The sequence below is a fragment of the Capsicum annuum genome, chromosome 5, assembly GCF_002878395.1.
Source record: "Capsicum annuum cultivar UCD-10X-F1 chromosome 5, UCD10Xv1.1, whole genome shotgun sequence".
In the NCBI taxonomy this organism is placed as follows: Eukaryota; Viridiplantae; Streptophyta; class Magnoliopsida; order Solanales; family Solanaceae; genus Capsicum; species Capsicum annuum.
In genome coordinates this window covers 206,147,765-206,165,546 of record NC_061115.1, presented here as the reverse complement: position 1 = coordinate 206,165,546, position 17,782 = coordinate 206,147,765, and the positions used below count along the sequence as shown (strand labels likewise).

At 34.2% G+C, this 17,782-nt stretch overlaps 1 protein-coding gene and 1 pseudogene across 1 annotated transcript; both read left to right on the top strand.

Moving 5' to 3' along the window:
• The first annotated feature begins 1,939 nt into the window (after positions 1–1,939).
• Positions 1,940–4,387, top strand: LOC107871133. Its single transcript, XM_047413340.1, has 2 exons — positions 1,940–2,809; positions 3,437–4,387. Exons 1-2 carry the CDS (start codon positions 1,962–1,964, stop codon positions 4,074–4,076), a joined length of 1,488 nt encoding a protein of 495 aa, XP_047269296.1. The 5' UTR covers positions 1,940–1,961; the 3' UTR covers positions 4,077–4,387.
• A 1,745-nt stretch (positions 4,388–6,132) lies between these two features.
• LOC107872071 overlaps positions 6,133–17,782 on the top strand; it is a 41,342-nt pseudogene continuing 29,692 nt past the window's right edge.

Below are 17,782 nucleotides of genomic sequence, written 5' to 3'. Positions count from 1 at the left end.
CGGATAACTAACTTATGAAATAGATTCTTCGAATAATTCTACTATAAAGTAACTAATATGAATTTATCTTATCATATCATAATTGTTGGGAATTATGAATTTAGCTATTCATAATTATAAATAAATATACCTGTTCGGGTAGTTTTGATATTTCTGAAGTTTGTTCCTCCATAACTTTTTCCATTGAAATATGTCTTTTTTTTAATTAACTAGGCAAAATATTTGTTGTGGACTGGAGAGAGTATTGCTTCAACACATGAATACTTTAGATTATATTTCTTTTCGTTGGGTTTGCATGTCCGAAAGTTGAACTCATTTAACTCTGTTAGATGCTCCATGGTCTTATTGTGGGATTTGAGCTAGAGATTTATTATGGAAGCTATTGTTATTTTCATAAATCGTTATATGATATCTAGTTAGATAATTACTTTGCGGTAATGATTATTACATGCATTTGGAGTTGCATATGTTTTTATCTCAATGTTTATGAACATTGTAATTAAATATATGGGAAATTGATCCTCTCAACAAGTAGTGTTTGCAGGAGCTAGTCACGCCTAGGGGTTAGTTTATGGTGTGACAACACATACTTCAATAATGTCTTTCGGTTACAAAATTCATTAAACACATATAATGTTAAATTCAGAACTCAATTATTACCTCTAATCGTCTGTTCTAAATATCAGAAACCATAAAATTGAAATTTTGGCTCTGCTTGACCTTATTGTGAAAACTTTCTTGTAAAGTAAAAGGTTAGTTAGGCAGAGTTGTTGAAGGAGTTTGGCAGGAAACCACTCACATTCTTCTGTGATGAAAGGTTAATCTTTCATAAGCCTAGCCTATATTCTTTACGTTTAATGTTTACTCATGGAGAATATTAATTTCAATTGACGTACAAAAATAGTTGAACTAAATATATGAAATTACAAAAGAGATTTGAAAGTTTGAATCACTTCTCTTTTGGCACAATAACAATTCCAGAACAATAGAGTATCATATTAACATATTAAATCCGAAAACATAAGGGGATGGGGATGTTAAAGGGCATCCCGGTGCACTAAAGTGCCTGTTATGCATAGGGGCTTAGGAAGGGCCGAACCATAAGGGTCTATTGAACGCATTCTTACCTTACATTTCTGCAAGAAGATGTATCTATGGCTTGAAGCCATGACTTCTTAGTCACATGCCAGCAACTTTACCAGTTACTCCAACGCTTCCCTTCCATAAGGGGATGTAATCGTGAAGAATCAATTTTCATGAAGCATCCCTGTGTTCAGGCAGCTAGATTCTTTACGTTTAATGTTTTCATGAAGAATTGTCAAACATCTTGTTTTATAGTAGTAGTACGTTTTTGAATCAATCGTCCAAGGATCATAGTAATACTTATCCTGATAAGGATTAATTGGTAATCTGATAAAAATGATAACAGACTTGCTATCATGCGTTATAATTCATGAATAGTATAAAAAATCTTTACATTGTCAGTATATAAAACTTAAATCCACAATAAAAAAATGTAACGTCCTTCGAAACTAAGTTGCTCGACTTTTTAAAAATGTTGCCACACTAGTGTCGGATCCTCCAAAAATGCACCACTTTTAAAGGATTCTACACAAACCCAGTGATATTCTTGAAGAGTCCGAGCAACATAGTATAGAACTCTTTCAGAGATTCTGCAAATGATTTTCTTGAAAAGTAGTCCATGAACATCTAAATTTATTGTACTAAAGATGCTCTTTATCTGGTCCCAAAGTTACAAGAATCTGTAAATTTCCATTTAAAGCATTTCCTTGTACAAATTGTTCAACTAATACCTTTATTCCATTCATGAAAGTAAATTAAAATTTGTAATCCACTGACTTTTTTAACCCTGAGAATCTTGCTTTTCACAATCTTATAGTCTATAAATACACAAAACATTGCATCACATAATTTCATATTCATGTAGTGAAATTAAAATCATGGCTTATTATACTTGCAATTTTCCTGATATATTTTCTTGGATTCACAACTTACCACCAATTTCAAAATGGAAAACTGACTCTATCTCGGTTTGCATTTCTCCTTCATGTTCATCTCAACCTTCCCTTAAACTCTCCGTAGCCAAAAATTACCAATTTTGCATTGTCGCAGATTATAATCTTTCTATTTCCCTATGGACCTCGAAACCACTCAAACTAAGGCACAACTCAACAAAATTATTAGACGACGAATCCATATTCAGTCTCTTGATCAATTTTGTTCAAGATGTTCTGAACTATGGTCCCAATAAAAATTCTTCGTTTGTCCTCAGGCTTCCACGAATCGATTTTAATAACTCCAGTTTTAAGGAAATTTTCAATTTCTCATTTCTTACTCTAGCTTTCATAATTTGTATCTATGAAACCCCTGCTGATCTTAGGTCTACAAGTATTATTGCCCTGAAGAATCAATTTTCTTGTCCACAATCTAGGCAAGCGTCAAAATTGCTTGTGAAGATTTTGGGATCGAATATTGAAGAGCAATGGATGCGCTCAGTAAATTTAGCGATAACTAATTGGATTGTTGAAATTAATAATTCTTCGAATCATCCTATGAAAACACCATGTACATTGTTTTCATACTCGTTTTCGACACAGGGGCTTTGGAAAGTACAGTTGTACTGCCCTATTATTGCAATGGATGTTGAAACATACACAAGTAGTTTATCTGATGATAATTTGAGATTTTCACTCAACTTTCATCAGCTCGAAGGAGTGATACAATTGAATCATAAAGTTATAGTTCGCAAAAAGTGGATTGAAGTAATGGTGAACACTGATAATATTAGGTACGTCTATTTTCTGGAACTGGTGTTTTGGGTAAGCGTATAAGTCGGTCAAATTAAATTATAGTCACTTCTTGATTTATTTTCACCTTTGGTTTACACAAAAATGCTTATAAACACAAATCAACAAAATCTAGCTTACAGTTTTTCAGCTTATAAGTACTTCTGTTTGACCAAAATTTCTATTATTTTGTTCCAGATATTGTTCAAAAAGCCACATACTATTTCCATGATCGAACCTGTAACTCCGTCTCCATTCATTTTTTTGTTTGTCATTTTTCATGTAAAGATATTTTTATACTTACATTTGACAAAACATGGCCAAAGATGCTCCTGAACTATTGAAAATAGGATGAAAACGTGTTCCTTTATGTTTCAGTCCAAAAATGAACCTGATTTATCAAATGCCCCTATCTCGTTAAGGTCATTTTAGTCATTTTAATAGAAAAAAGTGTATGCTTATCAATATTCATTTACTAACCACCTAACTGCTTTTTATCATCATAAAAAGTGAATCTCAACACTAGATGCTTATCGATTACTTTTAATCAGCTAATTCAAATGCGCTCTAATTTGACTGAACAACCATCAGTTAATTCTAAGTTGATGTGAAATGTTATGTTCATGTAGGTGTGATGTTGTTAGGCTAGTGAATGAATCACTCATGTCAGAGAGAGGAGCTGGAATATCTGAAAAGCATTTCCCTTCAAGAATTTCGTTGCAACTAACTCCAACACTTCAATCAAATGTGTTGAGCATATCAGTTAACAAATCCTCTGATAATCCCTTAAGAGAAATTGGCATGGAAAAGACAATAGAAGCGGGATTCGATCCACCAAACACTTACATGGGGTTAAAAGTCTCCGCGGGAGAGACAGTTGTTACGAGCATGAAGCCGTGGAAATTTGAACAATCCGTTAATGGGGATGGTGCCAATTTGAATTGGTTTCTTCATGATAGTGGGAATGGGAGAGAGGTGTTTTCGTCAAAGCCTTCTGTTTTTTCGTTAATTCAGCCAAAGGCTTGGTTCAAGAACAGATATTCGAGTGTGTATAGGCCATTTACTAAGCAAGGAGGGGTAATTTTCGCTGGAGATGAGTATGGGGAAAGTGTGTGTTGGAAAGTGGACAAAAGGGCTATAGGGAAAACAATGGAATGGGAATTGAAAGGTAGAGTTTGGTTAACTTATTGGCCAAATAAACATCTAACTTCTTATGCTGAGACTAGAAGATTGGAGTTTAGGGAAGTGCTTCATCTCAACCTTGCATAGTTATATTAGTTGTAATGATTATCAAAATAATGTTTGGGTCATGGTAGACTGTCTATGCTACCTCTTCTTGAGGTGTGTTCAGCCCTTTCAACTTGCTTGAATGCAGGATGCTTCGTGTGTTGGGCTGGACATTTTATTAATTATCAAAATGTATTTGTGCAGCAAAGTTATATTTGCTTTATTGATCATCAAAATGATGCCTGCATCTGGGTAGACTGTCTAAGCCGGTTCAATCTATTTGAACGTAGGATGCTTCTTGTGTTGGAATGTCCTTTATATTGATTATCAAAATGTATTTGTGTGCAGCGAAGTTATGTTTGTTGTATATATTATCAAAATGATACTTGCATCAGAATATATAAGCTGTTCACATCATACCCTTGAAGTGCATCTTTTTCTTGGATCTTGCATGAATGCAGGATACTCCGTGGCTCAGCATGTCCTTTTTGATTGATTGTCAAGATGTACTAGTGTGTTGCATAGTTATATGTTCCCGAATCAGTTATCAAACTATATTTTGGTGAAGTTAGAGTTATTGGAATTGTAATTCTTTTAAGTTTTCCTTAATGTAATTGTAATAAATGAGATAGCTGAGATCTATTACATCGAGCCGTTTTAAGAATTGTTGGCAAAAGAGATGAATGAACGGCTAAAATAAGATATGAAGAAGCTGAGAGAGAACTTGATCTTTTCATTGCAATAGAAAACCAACAATACATGCCATTAAATAGAACTTGCCGCGCAACAAACTTAGAGAAGAAATACAACACACTAATTTAACACAATCCCATGACCCACTAACTGACTTATTTCAACTAATTTAGATCCTTAAAGTTAGTTAACAAGAAACATAAAAGGCTCCTAAAAATACTGACACTAACTTTTGAATCATTAAATAACAACAATAATCACTAGGCAACTTCAGCTGAATTTAATTTGAGGAAGAAAAACAAGAGAAACAACTACGTTATTCAAACTTTGAGTTTCTACGTATGATGGAAGATATTTTTCAGAAAAAAAAAAGTGAAACATCCAGTACTTAGACAGGATCAAACCATACTTAGAAAAAAACCAGCTTGGTAATTCAAAGTTTCATCTCAGTACGACTCATCACTGTGAGTCGTACAATGAAACCATGAGTTATGGAATGACTTGTAATTTGACTTAGCGAGGACTTTAAGTGAGTATCTATCTTCTACGGTAGTAATATTTAGGGACCATTGTTTAAAAATATTAATATAATTTTACTTCATTTGCCTGAAGTTTGTTTCACAAAATTTAGGATAATTTTGAACCCGAACTTAATTTGTGATAGATTGAAAGTGTATCTTAATTTTAAATTAATCTTTCTTTTCTTAATATTTAAACTCATGTGAACCTATAGTTTTAAAAAACAATTCTAGCATTGGCATTAAAAGAAAATAATTTCATTCAAACCACCAAAAAATAGATTGCAAGCTAAGGGTATTTTTGGTACCAAAAGCGACGGAAAGGGAAAAATTTTCTGATTTCGATAGTTCTAGGGAAAGTTTAGCCGATTTAGTTTTTTTTTTTTTTTTGGGTGGTGTTGGATAATGTCAATGATCTAAGAAGGCTCATATGGACAGGCGTTAATTTGGATGCATTTCTAGTCCAAAAATAGGCAACAATGGTATTTTTGATTCCAAATGCAAAAATAGGGTAAATGTGAGCTATTCCACCTCAATATTGCAGTTGCTATTGGAAACAACTCCATGAATCGAAGAAGAAGATGTCAAGCTGGTACATCAATGAGCATTACTGTTTAACTAACAATGGCAAATACTCAATCTCAAAGGGGTATTTGGCTTTACTACCTGCTGAAACAAGACTGTTTGGAGCGGATTTAATCTAGAATAGAGTTACTATGCCTCAACATAGATTCATCTTATGGCTAGCAACTCCAGGGAGACTACTCACAAAGGATAGATTGGAGCACATGGGCATCTCTTGTGATAGTAAGTTGTGTGTTGTGTGCAGAGGACAAAGAGGAGGATGCAGCTCACCTGTTTCAGCACTATGACTGGACAAAAGAGATATGGACAGCTATGAGGGATTGTCTTGGAGTTCAATTCAGGCAAAGAGGCTACAGGAGGCTACACAAATGGCGGACAGTAAGTTTAAGAAGAAGATAATGATGGCAATATATGAAGCTGCACTAAAGCAGATTTGGTGGGCTAGGAATAAAAAAAAGTTCAACGGAACAACTGTACATAGTGAGTTAGGTTTGCAATAGGTAAAAAGTGTTATAAGAGATAGATTAGAACTGATGCAGCACACTAAGAAGAGTAGACAGTGTGGACATTTGATATAGGCAATTTGTAACTAGATTGTAGAGCTGATAATGCTACAAGCATTAAGTAATTTAAGTGATGTAATTTGTTAGTTAGTTAGTTAGTGAGCTAATCATGAGGTTATTAGGAAGTTAGCCAGCTCGCTACTTATCCTGACTAGGTATGATAAGATTGGTTAGTTATGTGTGTATATACAGAATTAGTAGTAGGTAGATATTTTCTGAGAATTCATTTTGTACTATGTTGTTCTCTCTGAGTTGTGATTCAATGGAACATTTCTTTTCTCCCTTCCTTCTCCTTCCTTCTCTTCTTCTTCAAGCTCTATGGAACTTTCTTAATATGGTTTTAAAGCCAGGTTCCATGGCTTCTCTGCACTACTAAAGGTCATTGTTTACGGCAATTCAATTTTGTTTATTGATTATTGAACACAGAGGAAATAGTTCATCAACTAGGGTTGAAGATTTCTCAGTTCCGTAGTTATATTTTCTGCAAAATCAACTTGAGAATTTCTCTGTCAAAAGTGTCATGTCGATTTCTAGAGCTACAACAAGTGATGCTACAGCTGAAGGTTCAACTAGAAATGAATCTGGTCACGTCGTACAAGTTGATGCAAATCATACTCTGTACATACATCCATCTGATACACAAGGTTTCGTTCTCATTTCTACTCAACTTCGAGGTTCAGCAAATTACTCTCTATGGAGCAAATCTATGCGTATTGTATTGCTTGGAAAAAATAAGCTAGGTTTTCTGCTATGAACATGTAGGAAAGACATGCATCCTTCTAACTTGCACAATCTCTGGGATAGATGTAATGCTATGTCCAAGGATTTGTTAAGTACTGTGATTTATGTGTCTGATTCACACAAGGTTTTGGAAGATCTCAGGGAAAAGTTTGATAAAGTGAATTCTTCTAGAGCTTTTTATCTTCACAAAGAGATAGTTACTTTAGTTCAAGGTACTTCAGTATCTGGCTATTTCTCCAGATTGAGAGAGCTTTGGGATGAGATGGAAGCTCTAGTTCCTCATCCATCATGTGCTTGTCCTGAGTCAAAGGAAAATACAACTCATTTTCAGATGCAGAAGTTATGGAAGTTTCTAATCGTACTAAATAAACCATATGCTCATGTTAAGAGTCAAGCTCTAGTGACTATACCTGTACCTGCTATTAATGAAACTTATGCTATGATTATAAATGTGGAAAGTCAGAGGTTGAATTGTCATGACCCGAATCAAGGTCTGGCCGTGATAGGCATCTCAAGTCCACCACGGGCCACCGACACCCCCTTAATCTTATCTCAAGAGCACAATAAAAGTAAACAGGTGAAGCCATCCAAAGTAGTAAGAGAGATAGATAAGTCAAATGCAAGCTGAGAGTCAAAACAAAACAATCATAACATCCCAATACTATCCACAAAAGCCTCTAATCCAAGAATACCAACTAAGTTGACAAACAAAAATCCAAAAGTACTATAAATATAAGGAACTTAATGAAATGACCAGGCTATCTGAAGAATGAACTCACCACTTCACAACAGATCAACAGGAGTACCACACCACCTAATGTTGCACAGGAGCAGCAAAAAAGTACTTGGAACCTACATAATGAAATGATGTAGCATACAGGGATGGTCAGTGGGGTGAGCACTGGAATGAAACCAAGAGGAAAGGAATATATAATGCATTTATCAAAATCCAGTCATAAACCACATGCACAATATTTATACATATATATAGGATGTCGGGATAGGAACAAGGGTCATGAAACATGATAGTTTAAAATAATAGCTGAACTATGTAGCTCGTACCTATATTTCAGACACCCATGGGCTATATGAGTCCGGCTCCCCTTGCCGAAAGGGCCTCGGTCCATGTTAACCACATGTACCAAGAAATGACTAATGACACCAAGGTGATAGCCGTAAAAAATATAATGTGTATCTAGACATATGGTTATATAGACCCCCAACGTCGGCAAACGTGGTTTCCAGTATTGATCCATCCGGGACTACACCTTCTTGATGAGCTACATTATTTTCATTAAACCCAAATTAAAATAATTTGCACAAAAATCAACCATTAACCATGAAGTCTTTAATAAGGCATTTCCAACTTAGTATCGTCATGCCTATATGCTTGCAAGCTATTCCATTTATGCCAAACCAATCCAATTAACCCAATTGACTCCAATTACTAGTTTAAAAATCCAAACCATATCCACTAAGGGCATCCAAATCCGTTTTATCCATTTACCCTTTAATGCAATGCAATGTTTTCAAAAGACAAGCAAGAAAAATTCATATTCAAACCAAGAATTCCAATGTGGGTTGAGGTTAATGAAATTGTCATGACAAAAATTCATCAATTTGATGAAACCCATGTCACCCATTTCAACCATTATAACAATCACCAATTCAGTTCCAAAAGTCATCCGTTGAAGTATGAATAATCCATTAAAAACAAGGAAAAAGTAATTCAAGTGTTAACAAACAAAAACCCTTAACTCAAGTTCAAAGACATCATTTAAAATACATGAATATTGAATTAATCAATCCCACAATATAAAATACAAGTTAGGGAATGAGCAACATGCCTGAAATATAAAAGAAATCAAAGAGGAATTTGAGTTTAGAGCCCGAATAATGAAATACTTGTAAAATCTTTGATTTTTCTTTACATGGGAGTAAATGAGGAAAAGAGCAAGGTTTGATCTTGATAACTGAGGGCTATGAGGTCACTTGGGTGTTTTTAAGCCGTTTAAGGGGTAAAGGACTAGAAAGCCCTTTCCCCCAGTAAAAAATATTAAACTAGATGAAAATTACATAGCAGCGTGGCACACTGCTATCATGGAGGGTAGCCAGCATGCCACGCTCCTATCGCGGAGGCTAAGTGATGTGGAACACCATTATCGTGGACCCTTCTAAAAATTAAACATCCCTAATCATAATTCGAGACAAAAATTGATGTTACGCACAAGGGAGGTTCATAAATAAAATGATCAAAATCTTATAGGGTCTTACATTATTCCCCCTTTGGATCATTCATCCCCGAATGAGAAGTTAGAATGTTTTTAGCACAACAATAGTAAGAATACAATAGAATCCAATGACAAATACAAAATAAAACTCATACCTTGAACACTTTCGTCCAATGCGGGGAAAAAGAGTGGGTACTTGGCTTTTATATCTTCTTCAGATTACCATGTTGCTTCTTCTACCATTTGATTTCTCCAAAGCACCTTTTCCAAAGCTATTTATGTGGTCCTCAATTTTTGAACTTCCTTATCAAATATTTGAATTGGGACTTCCTCATAAGACAATGAATCCTTAACACCAATATCCTTAACGGGCACTATCAAGGAGGGGTCACCCACACAAGACTTCTTAAGTATGGACACATGAAAAATGGAGTGAATCAAAACCAAACTCGCTGGTAAGTCTAATTCATAAGTGATATTCCCAATTCTCCTCAAAATTTAATACAGATCAGTGTAACAGGAACTGAGCTTCCCTTTCTTTCCAAATCTCATAACTCCTTTCATAGTAGAAACCTTTAAGAATACCCAATCACCAACTTCAGACTTTAACTCCCTCTACCACATATCCATATAAGATTTTTCGATACTTTGAGCAATCTTAAGTCTTTCTCTAATCACCTTACCTTCTCCATGGCTTGGTAAACCAAGTCAGGGTCACATAGCCTAGTCTCCCCACCTTAAACCATCCAATAGGAGACGTGCATCTTCTACCATAAAAGGCCTAAAAAAGGCCACTAAGATATTGGAATGATAACTGTTGTTGTAAGCAAACTCAATAATAGGCAGATGGTCAACCCAACTACTTTTAAAATTGATCACACAACCCCTTAGCATATCCTTCAAGGTCTAAATAGTATATTTCACTTGTCCATCCATTTGAGGGTGGAAAACGATGCTAAGGTTCACCTGAGTACCCAAACCTTTATGAAAAAAATGCCATAAATAAGAAGAAAATTATGTACCTCGATCTGAAAAGATGGACACCGATGCCCCATACAACTTAACTATTTTCCAAATGAATAATTTGGTATAATTCTCTCCTGAGTAGTTAGTCCTCAAAGGCAAGAAGTGAGCAGATTTAGTCATTCTATTCACAATGAACCAAATAGAAACATACTGCTTGAAAGACCGCAAAAAACCATAATAAATCCATATTGATCACCTTTAATTTCCATATGGGAAATTCTATCTCTTGGGATATTCCACTAGACCTCAAATGTTCAATCTTGACCTGCTGACAAACCATACATTTAGCAACAAAATTTGCCACATCCCTCTTTATATTATTCCATCAGTATATTTCCTTTAACTTATGATACATTTTGGTCAAACTCGGATGAACTATATATCTAAACTCATGAGCTTCAGTCAAAGTCTTTTTGTAACACCCGGTATTTTCAGACTAGAATTCGAACAATTGTTCCTATATGTATAAGCTCTAATCCAATGATTCCTATGTAAATATAAGTGTCATTAACATTATCCTAGTGTGAAGAGTGCTTTTGAGGTGAAAAATGTTCATAGGAAAAACTTAGAGCAAGATTACGTTAAGAGCTTTTAATTTGATCAAATTTTGGTATTCGATCCTACAAGGGTCAACTTTGAATATGTATAACTTCTAGAATATGTGAAATTTTTTGTCTCAAGACCCACCAAATTATATATAATTGATTCCTTTTCCAACGCATCTAATTTTGCCTTAATCTGATACCCGAACAGAAAGTTATGAGTATTTTTATAAAGAGCCAGTGAGGGTCCGCAATTTCAACATAGCACAGACCTTATGCTCCGCGATAATCAGCATGGAAAGGACCTTATGCTCTGCGATAAGCAGTGTGGCATGAAACTTGTTCAGAAATGCTAAAATATATTTCTCTTTAGTTTTTCAAGGCTAAATAAGTCATTTACGTCCTAACCTATCCTATGACTGCTATAAATGTGATTTTATCATTTCATAAGCCCAAATACATCAAATACACAATACCCTTTTCTCCCAAATCCTTAAGAACACCAAATAAGGGTTCTTCTTTAATAATTTCAACTTCTTAGGATCCAATGCATACTTTTCTTCAAAAAGTTAAGAAATTCAGGTATGTGGGTATTCAATGAGGATCTCCTTCCATCCGCATGTCTCAAATTACAATTTTTATTCATGAATTTTCTAGACTAGGGTTCTAGAAAAGTTATAATTCCATGATTCCGCCACATAATTCTTCAATTCAACCATGAAATAGTGTTCTCTCATAATTTCAAGTATTCATTCATACTCTAATCCTGATGATTCATTACATAGATGAAATTGTTGGATTCTTGCGTGTAAGTCATGAAATTCCTATCATGTCATTACTTTGAAATTATTGCATTTAATTATGTTATTTTTCATGCTGGTGGGTTATAATCACCCCATACCAAGTTGATCTTGCATGTTACGATTCTCAAGATTTCAAGTTATTTATACTATTTGTACCATGAAATTCATACTATTATTATAATGAGCACTCACCAGTATTATATCATGCTAATTACATCAGTTTATATGTTCATGATTACTTTAGATTATGCATGCACTGTTATTTTCAGAATACCATATTCGAGAAAATTAGTTATAAGTGTATGTACTAGCTTATGCTTCTATGTCTGTTCAATTGGGAGTAGCACTTAGCATCGAGTGAATTTTGGAATGGAGGCTCACCCGTCAGTTTAGGACTGAAATCATAGTAGCAGTCCCTAAGTTCCAGAACAACATAGCCAACGTAGGTTATGAGAGGTTACCCGCCAGTTTAGGACTGATACTCTCTAAAGGGTCACCTGCCAGTATATGACTCCCTCCCTCATCCTTCGGGACATTAGCTTTATGGATCGACACTGTCGGTTTCAGTAACCGAGGCACGTATTGAAACCCCTCCAACTAGGGTTACATGTATGTCCTCGATTATCTCAGATTGGGCATGTAAATTAAATTTAGCTCCCACAGTCTCAGTTCAGTATTCAGACTACATCAACTCAGGTTTGCATGACCAAATGTTTAGTTTATTAGTTATTCAGTTTTACATATTATTTCAGCACATGCTTTATTTGGTCTTGGATTTATTTTACATATTCATGCATTCATACTCAGTATTCATACATAATCCTCAGTACGGTTTTACAACCTATTCAGCGTTAACTTGAGATTTATATATGGTACTCATGTTTCTAGCGCTTCCCAGCTTACAGAAATATTTTAGCTCATGATTTAGTAATGTCACTAAGTGTTACAACTTTTACGTGCAATAGTGATTTAAATGCATATTTTAGCATTTATCTTACGTCCTCAGCTTTAAAGAATGTTTTAAGTATTTTCTTGATTAGTGCATGTCTTATATTATTTATATATTCAAAAGTATTAACCACATATATGCTTTTGTGGGTATGTTCCTTCATAATATAGGTATCAGACATAGTCCACACACCAGGGTCAGACAGTTCTCAGCATTTAGCCAATAGGTTATAAGTTTGGTTATTTCAAGGACTCAAGTCAGTTGTGGTTCCTATATTTTTTTTCATTATTCTTGTGTATTTATTAGGTATATTTGGGGGTCATGTCATGACTACCTATAGTCGGTATAGTATAGGCTTCAAAGATGGTCAGTCAGAGTCAACATTTGTAATTTAAGTCTTTCACTCTCCCAGATTTTAGTGTGTAAACTTTGATTAGTTATGGATTGAAATAGCTTATCTCATGTTAATTATAGTTCCGCTCAGTTATTTAGCATTTATATATATATATATATATATATGATCAGTTGCTTAAGTATCATGCCAGTACATGGGTTAGCTTTGGATCACTTGTAGTCCTAAGCACCGTGTTATGACTAGGGGGTAGTCTCAGGTCGTGACAAACTTGTTGTTAGATAACAAAGCTCAAGTGTCCTAGGGTGTCTATGAAGATGTATATAGTAAAGTCTTATGAAACCATACAAAGACATCTGTACTTTTCTTCGAGAGGCTACATAGCATTTAAGAAATGTTTCCCTTCTTTCATATCTCCGATTGTGTTGTATAGATTTTCTCTAAGAAACTTATATATATTCTTGCATTTCTCCATTCATGCCAACTCTGCCTTATTTTTGAGGTAACAAAAATAGTCAAGCTTGAATTCCTACTGATAGAGTATTCCCACACAATCTCTACAAAAAGTTATGAGATCGCATGCGGGCTTAAAAGGATCCCATCAGTGCCCTTAAAATTTCAAACTTTGAAAGTGTTCTTTCTTATTTATGAAAATCATGCATTGAGCCAAAGTCAGATGTGCCCTCAGATTCCTTCTCAAAATTCTATGACAACATATGATCTACAGTTAGAAGCATGAACCTAGAAGTTTAGTAGCAGTAAAGCAGGGATAGTGTTTATCTAGAGTTAGTAGATTACGTATCCATAGGGCTAGAAAGGTGTTGTGTAGTTTTTTAATAGCATTGTGAGAGAGATTTCTCAGTTAAGGGAAACTTGGAGTATGTTAATGCTTTAGTCGGGATAGAAATTAGGCAGTGACTACAATGATAGAGGAGCTTGATAAGGTTGATTATGTTCATAAAAATTTGTGTGGATTAGTATTTCATGATTCCTATCCAGTAGTACTATGTTAGTATAGTTCATTAAAAGTTTGGGGATGTCCATGATAAGTGTTAGAATTTAAAATTGAATTATGGATGATTAAGCTAATAGAAAAAAGAGTTTGAAATACTAGATGGTGTGAACTCAGGGTAGGTGATACTCCCGAATATTCTAAGTTAGTAAGTGTTTTAAGTTATTATATGATGATTGTTGGGGCTATAGAAAGTTAAGAGATCTATCTCAGAAAGAAGTACTAGCAGTGAGTTTTGCACTTTAAGATATAGCTTTTCAGGGTGAGTTTATTACTTATGTGTATTGTTATATCTTGACACTAGATTAGAGTGAATGCAATTTGGTTTAGACTTTATTAAAGGGGTCCACAAACATAGAATGATGGCTTAAATCCAAGGGGGTGATAGAACAAAAAACCAAGTCAGGGTCTCAAATTCTAGTAGTGATACTAGTGTGTTGTAGAACAACACTAGGGGAGGAAGATGCCCGAGCCATTCTTATCTCTGTACAAATTTTGTAATCCAGTCATTGTGACACCTACTCAATCCTTAAAAGTCAACTCTATGATCACAACTCATATTATGCACTTCATAGAGAATCATGTACGCTCCCAATTCCTAGTATAGTTCCAGTTCACTCAAAAGTACAAATTATTGTTCATCTCTTTTATGATTTCATTTTAAAGGAAATGATTTTGACCTTTTTAAAACTATTTCAAAAATTCAAGTAAATCTTTCGAAATAATTTTTAAGAAATTACAGAGTCGCCACTTGATTTTTATAGAAAATATCAAGAAAACATAACGATATTTCAAAGACTCAAAAACATAAATAAATCTTCGAAATAAGAGAAACTGAGTAAGGATTCAATTAATGCTCTAAAAATATTTTTAAGGCACTTAGGAGCGTCCGTTTAAAAAACGGTTCACCAAAATATCATTTTTTGACTGACTTACAAAAGGGTGGCTAACTTTACGAAAAGGTTGACTTTTAAAATTTTAAAATTATTTGCTTACATGTTTAAAATTGGCATTTGTTTATTCAAACGAGAAATAGTCTACTTGAGTTAGAAAAAAGTTATAACATGTTCTAATTAATTCGATATTAATTTTGAGAAAAAGTATTTACTTGGTTTATAATTAATCACAAAAATTTAGAATTCTGAGGAAAAAGATCAAGAGGTATTCTAATTGAGAAACTATTCTACTTAATTCTTTATTATTTCTATATAAATTAATGTTTTACTGAAATTAAAAATAAATCTACGTAAACTAGGTTGCGCATTTAAATTTAAAGAGAAAATGAGTCGTTTTAAAAGAGAATGTCATGTCAAAATAATTTTTTTCTTGATTTGAAAGAAGTTATTTTAATTCAAATAGGCTACTAGTCATATGAACAAAACAAATTAATGTCATTTTAAATAAAATATTTAACAATTTCTTGTAGACTTAGTTTTAAAGAGGGAAATTGGAAGTAACAATTTTAATTCACTTAGACGAGTTACATTAGGTGACAAAATGACGAATCGACTAAAATACGAGATAAAATAAAATGATAACGACTTAGGGGATTTATCTAAATTAATTAGTTAGGGTGTTCAAATAAGTACAAATAAATAAGAATAGGAAATAAAGGAGGAGTTAGAATTGGGCCCTTTAAATCCATTTATGGGCTGCCTAGATTTTGGGCCTAAATTCAATGAATTTCAGTCCATTATTTCAGCGTATATCAGCTGTATACAGAAGCTATTTTTCTCCACGTTTTTGTGTATATACACAGTATATCAGTGTATATCAGCATGAAAAATTGCTTATTTCCCCTCCATTTTTATTTTGCTCGGTGTAGTAGTATGTAGCAGCTGCTTCCAATGTACACCCGCCATATATAATTGTATACCAGTGCGAAATCAGTCCCCTTGGGACTTGGATCCGAGGTTTGACTCGGTGCAAGTTGGGTCTAACCCAACGGAATGTGAGAGAAGGGAGTCCGAGGGACTCGGCGAGGGAGTTCATGCAAGTAAAAATGAGATAAGGATTAGCCAACACATAGTATCAGTCCTTATTAAACCACAAAACAATCAATCAAGGAGGAATAAATGATTACGGAAAAACTACTTTAACATATCAAAGCAATCAATCCAACTATCATCTATCTGGTAGAATAAATATCTCATGGACAAGATAATTTAACAACAAAAAGATTTAGAGTATTTATTAAGTTAGATTTAATAGTTAGTAAAAATACATAAGTACCTGCAAGGCATTACCCAAGGTTCTAACAATTCTTCTCATGTTAAAGAAAAAGATTGATGAAAATTTTCAAGTTGAGTAAGGAGTCCATTTTTCATTTACGTCCAGGGAAGGTTTTTACACCTATTTTTCTCAAGTTTTCAAGGGTAAGATATTAACACACATGGAGAGAGGAAAAAATATGAAGCTGCGAACAGGTTTCAAAATCAGAATTTGAAGAGGGATGATCATGCTTTTGCTAATTCAAAACAAAAAAAATGAACGACGAACACACCATCGCTTGATAGAGGCAATTATGGAAGTGAATCTTGTATTATGACAATCTCAAATAGCTTAGGAAGAATAAAAAGTAAGCGAACAACTCAATGTTTCTTTTAGACACTGTTAAATTCTTGAAACACAGAAATATAATTTGTTTTAGCCTTTCACTCACAGGGATGAAACCAAAGAGCAAGAGAGGAAAAAACTAGAAATCCTTAATCTCCCGAACATCAATTAAACAAGAAAGCAAAGCCAAGAACATAAATGTGTAGACGAAAGTTTCACAGATTTCTTCCATAACAGATAAGAAATCGACAAAACACATTAAGCCATAGTGCAAACAGACCACTTATATTTATCTTTAAACATTGTTACACCCCAAAACGTGCAAAGATATTTTTAGCCTTTTACGAACGCATGGCGAAGTTGTGAATATAAGATGTCAACAAAATAATTTTTAAAACAAAAGACTTAAAGCCAATAAACAATGCCGAAATGAAACTAAACCAGAAACATATAAACGACAAATCGAACCTTTACATAATGAGAAACACATAAGCAACGGATAGCTGAAAGCAAGAACGTCACATTAATGAGAATCCCTTGTACCATTTACTTACAGAAACTACAAGGAAATAATGCGGAGACAAAATAAGTTCAGGTTTCGACACAATCAATTCAAACTAATACCATTCCAACTAAACCCCAAGCATGTAAACCTACTGTCTAAATAACTCGAGACTGTCAATACAACTCCAACGATACAACTAATTGTTGGGTTCTATGTGTGTGTTTGAATGGAAAATGGAGGGAATTAAGTGGAAGAGAAAATTGAGTTTACACCAAAATGGAAAGTGTGCTTAAAATAGGAAAGCTAACTAAAATTCTCCCACATTGGTGGGAGAAAGAAGCTTTAAAGTGTTTATATTGTGAAACACATTTCCACATGCTAAGTGAGACAAGAAATAAGAGATGCCTTGTGCTATCGTTGGTTGGCTTCAGCTTTGAAAAATGATTGATGAGATTTATCTTTTTGGACAAAGTTTATTTGACAGAAATTTAATCCGAATACAAAAGGCAAAAAATGTAACAGTAATGCAAGCATGCAGATTTCGAAAGTGTTTCAAACTGATGCACTGTTTTTGAACTGATGCTTCGAAATGAAGCACTGTTTCGTGAACTGGTATACCACCATTTAAGTGAACCACTACCACCTTTTCGAAGAGGCATATGATAGGTTATA

What these genes read in the sequence shown, in the direction of transcription:
- LOC107871133 (XM_047413340.1), top strand. Translation starts at nt 1,962, where the DNA reads ATGGCTTATTATACTTGCAATTTTCCTGATATATTTTCTTGGATTCAC. An exon ending in GTGAACACTGATAATATTAG is followed by an intron (nt 2,810 to 3,436) that starts GTACGTCTATTT and finishes ATGTTCATGTAG; the next exon opens with GTGTGATGTTGTTAGGCTAG.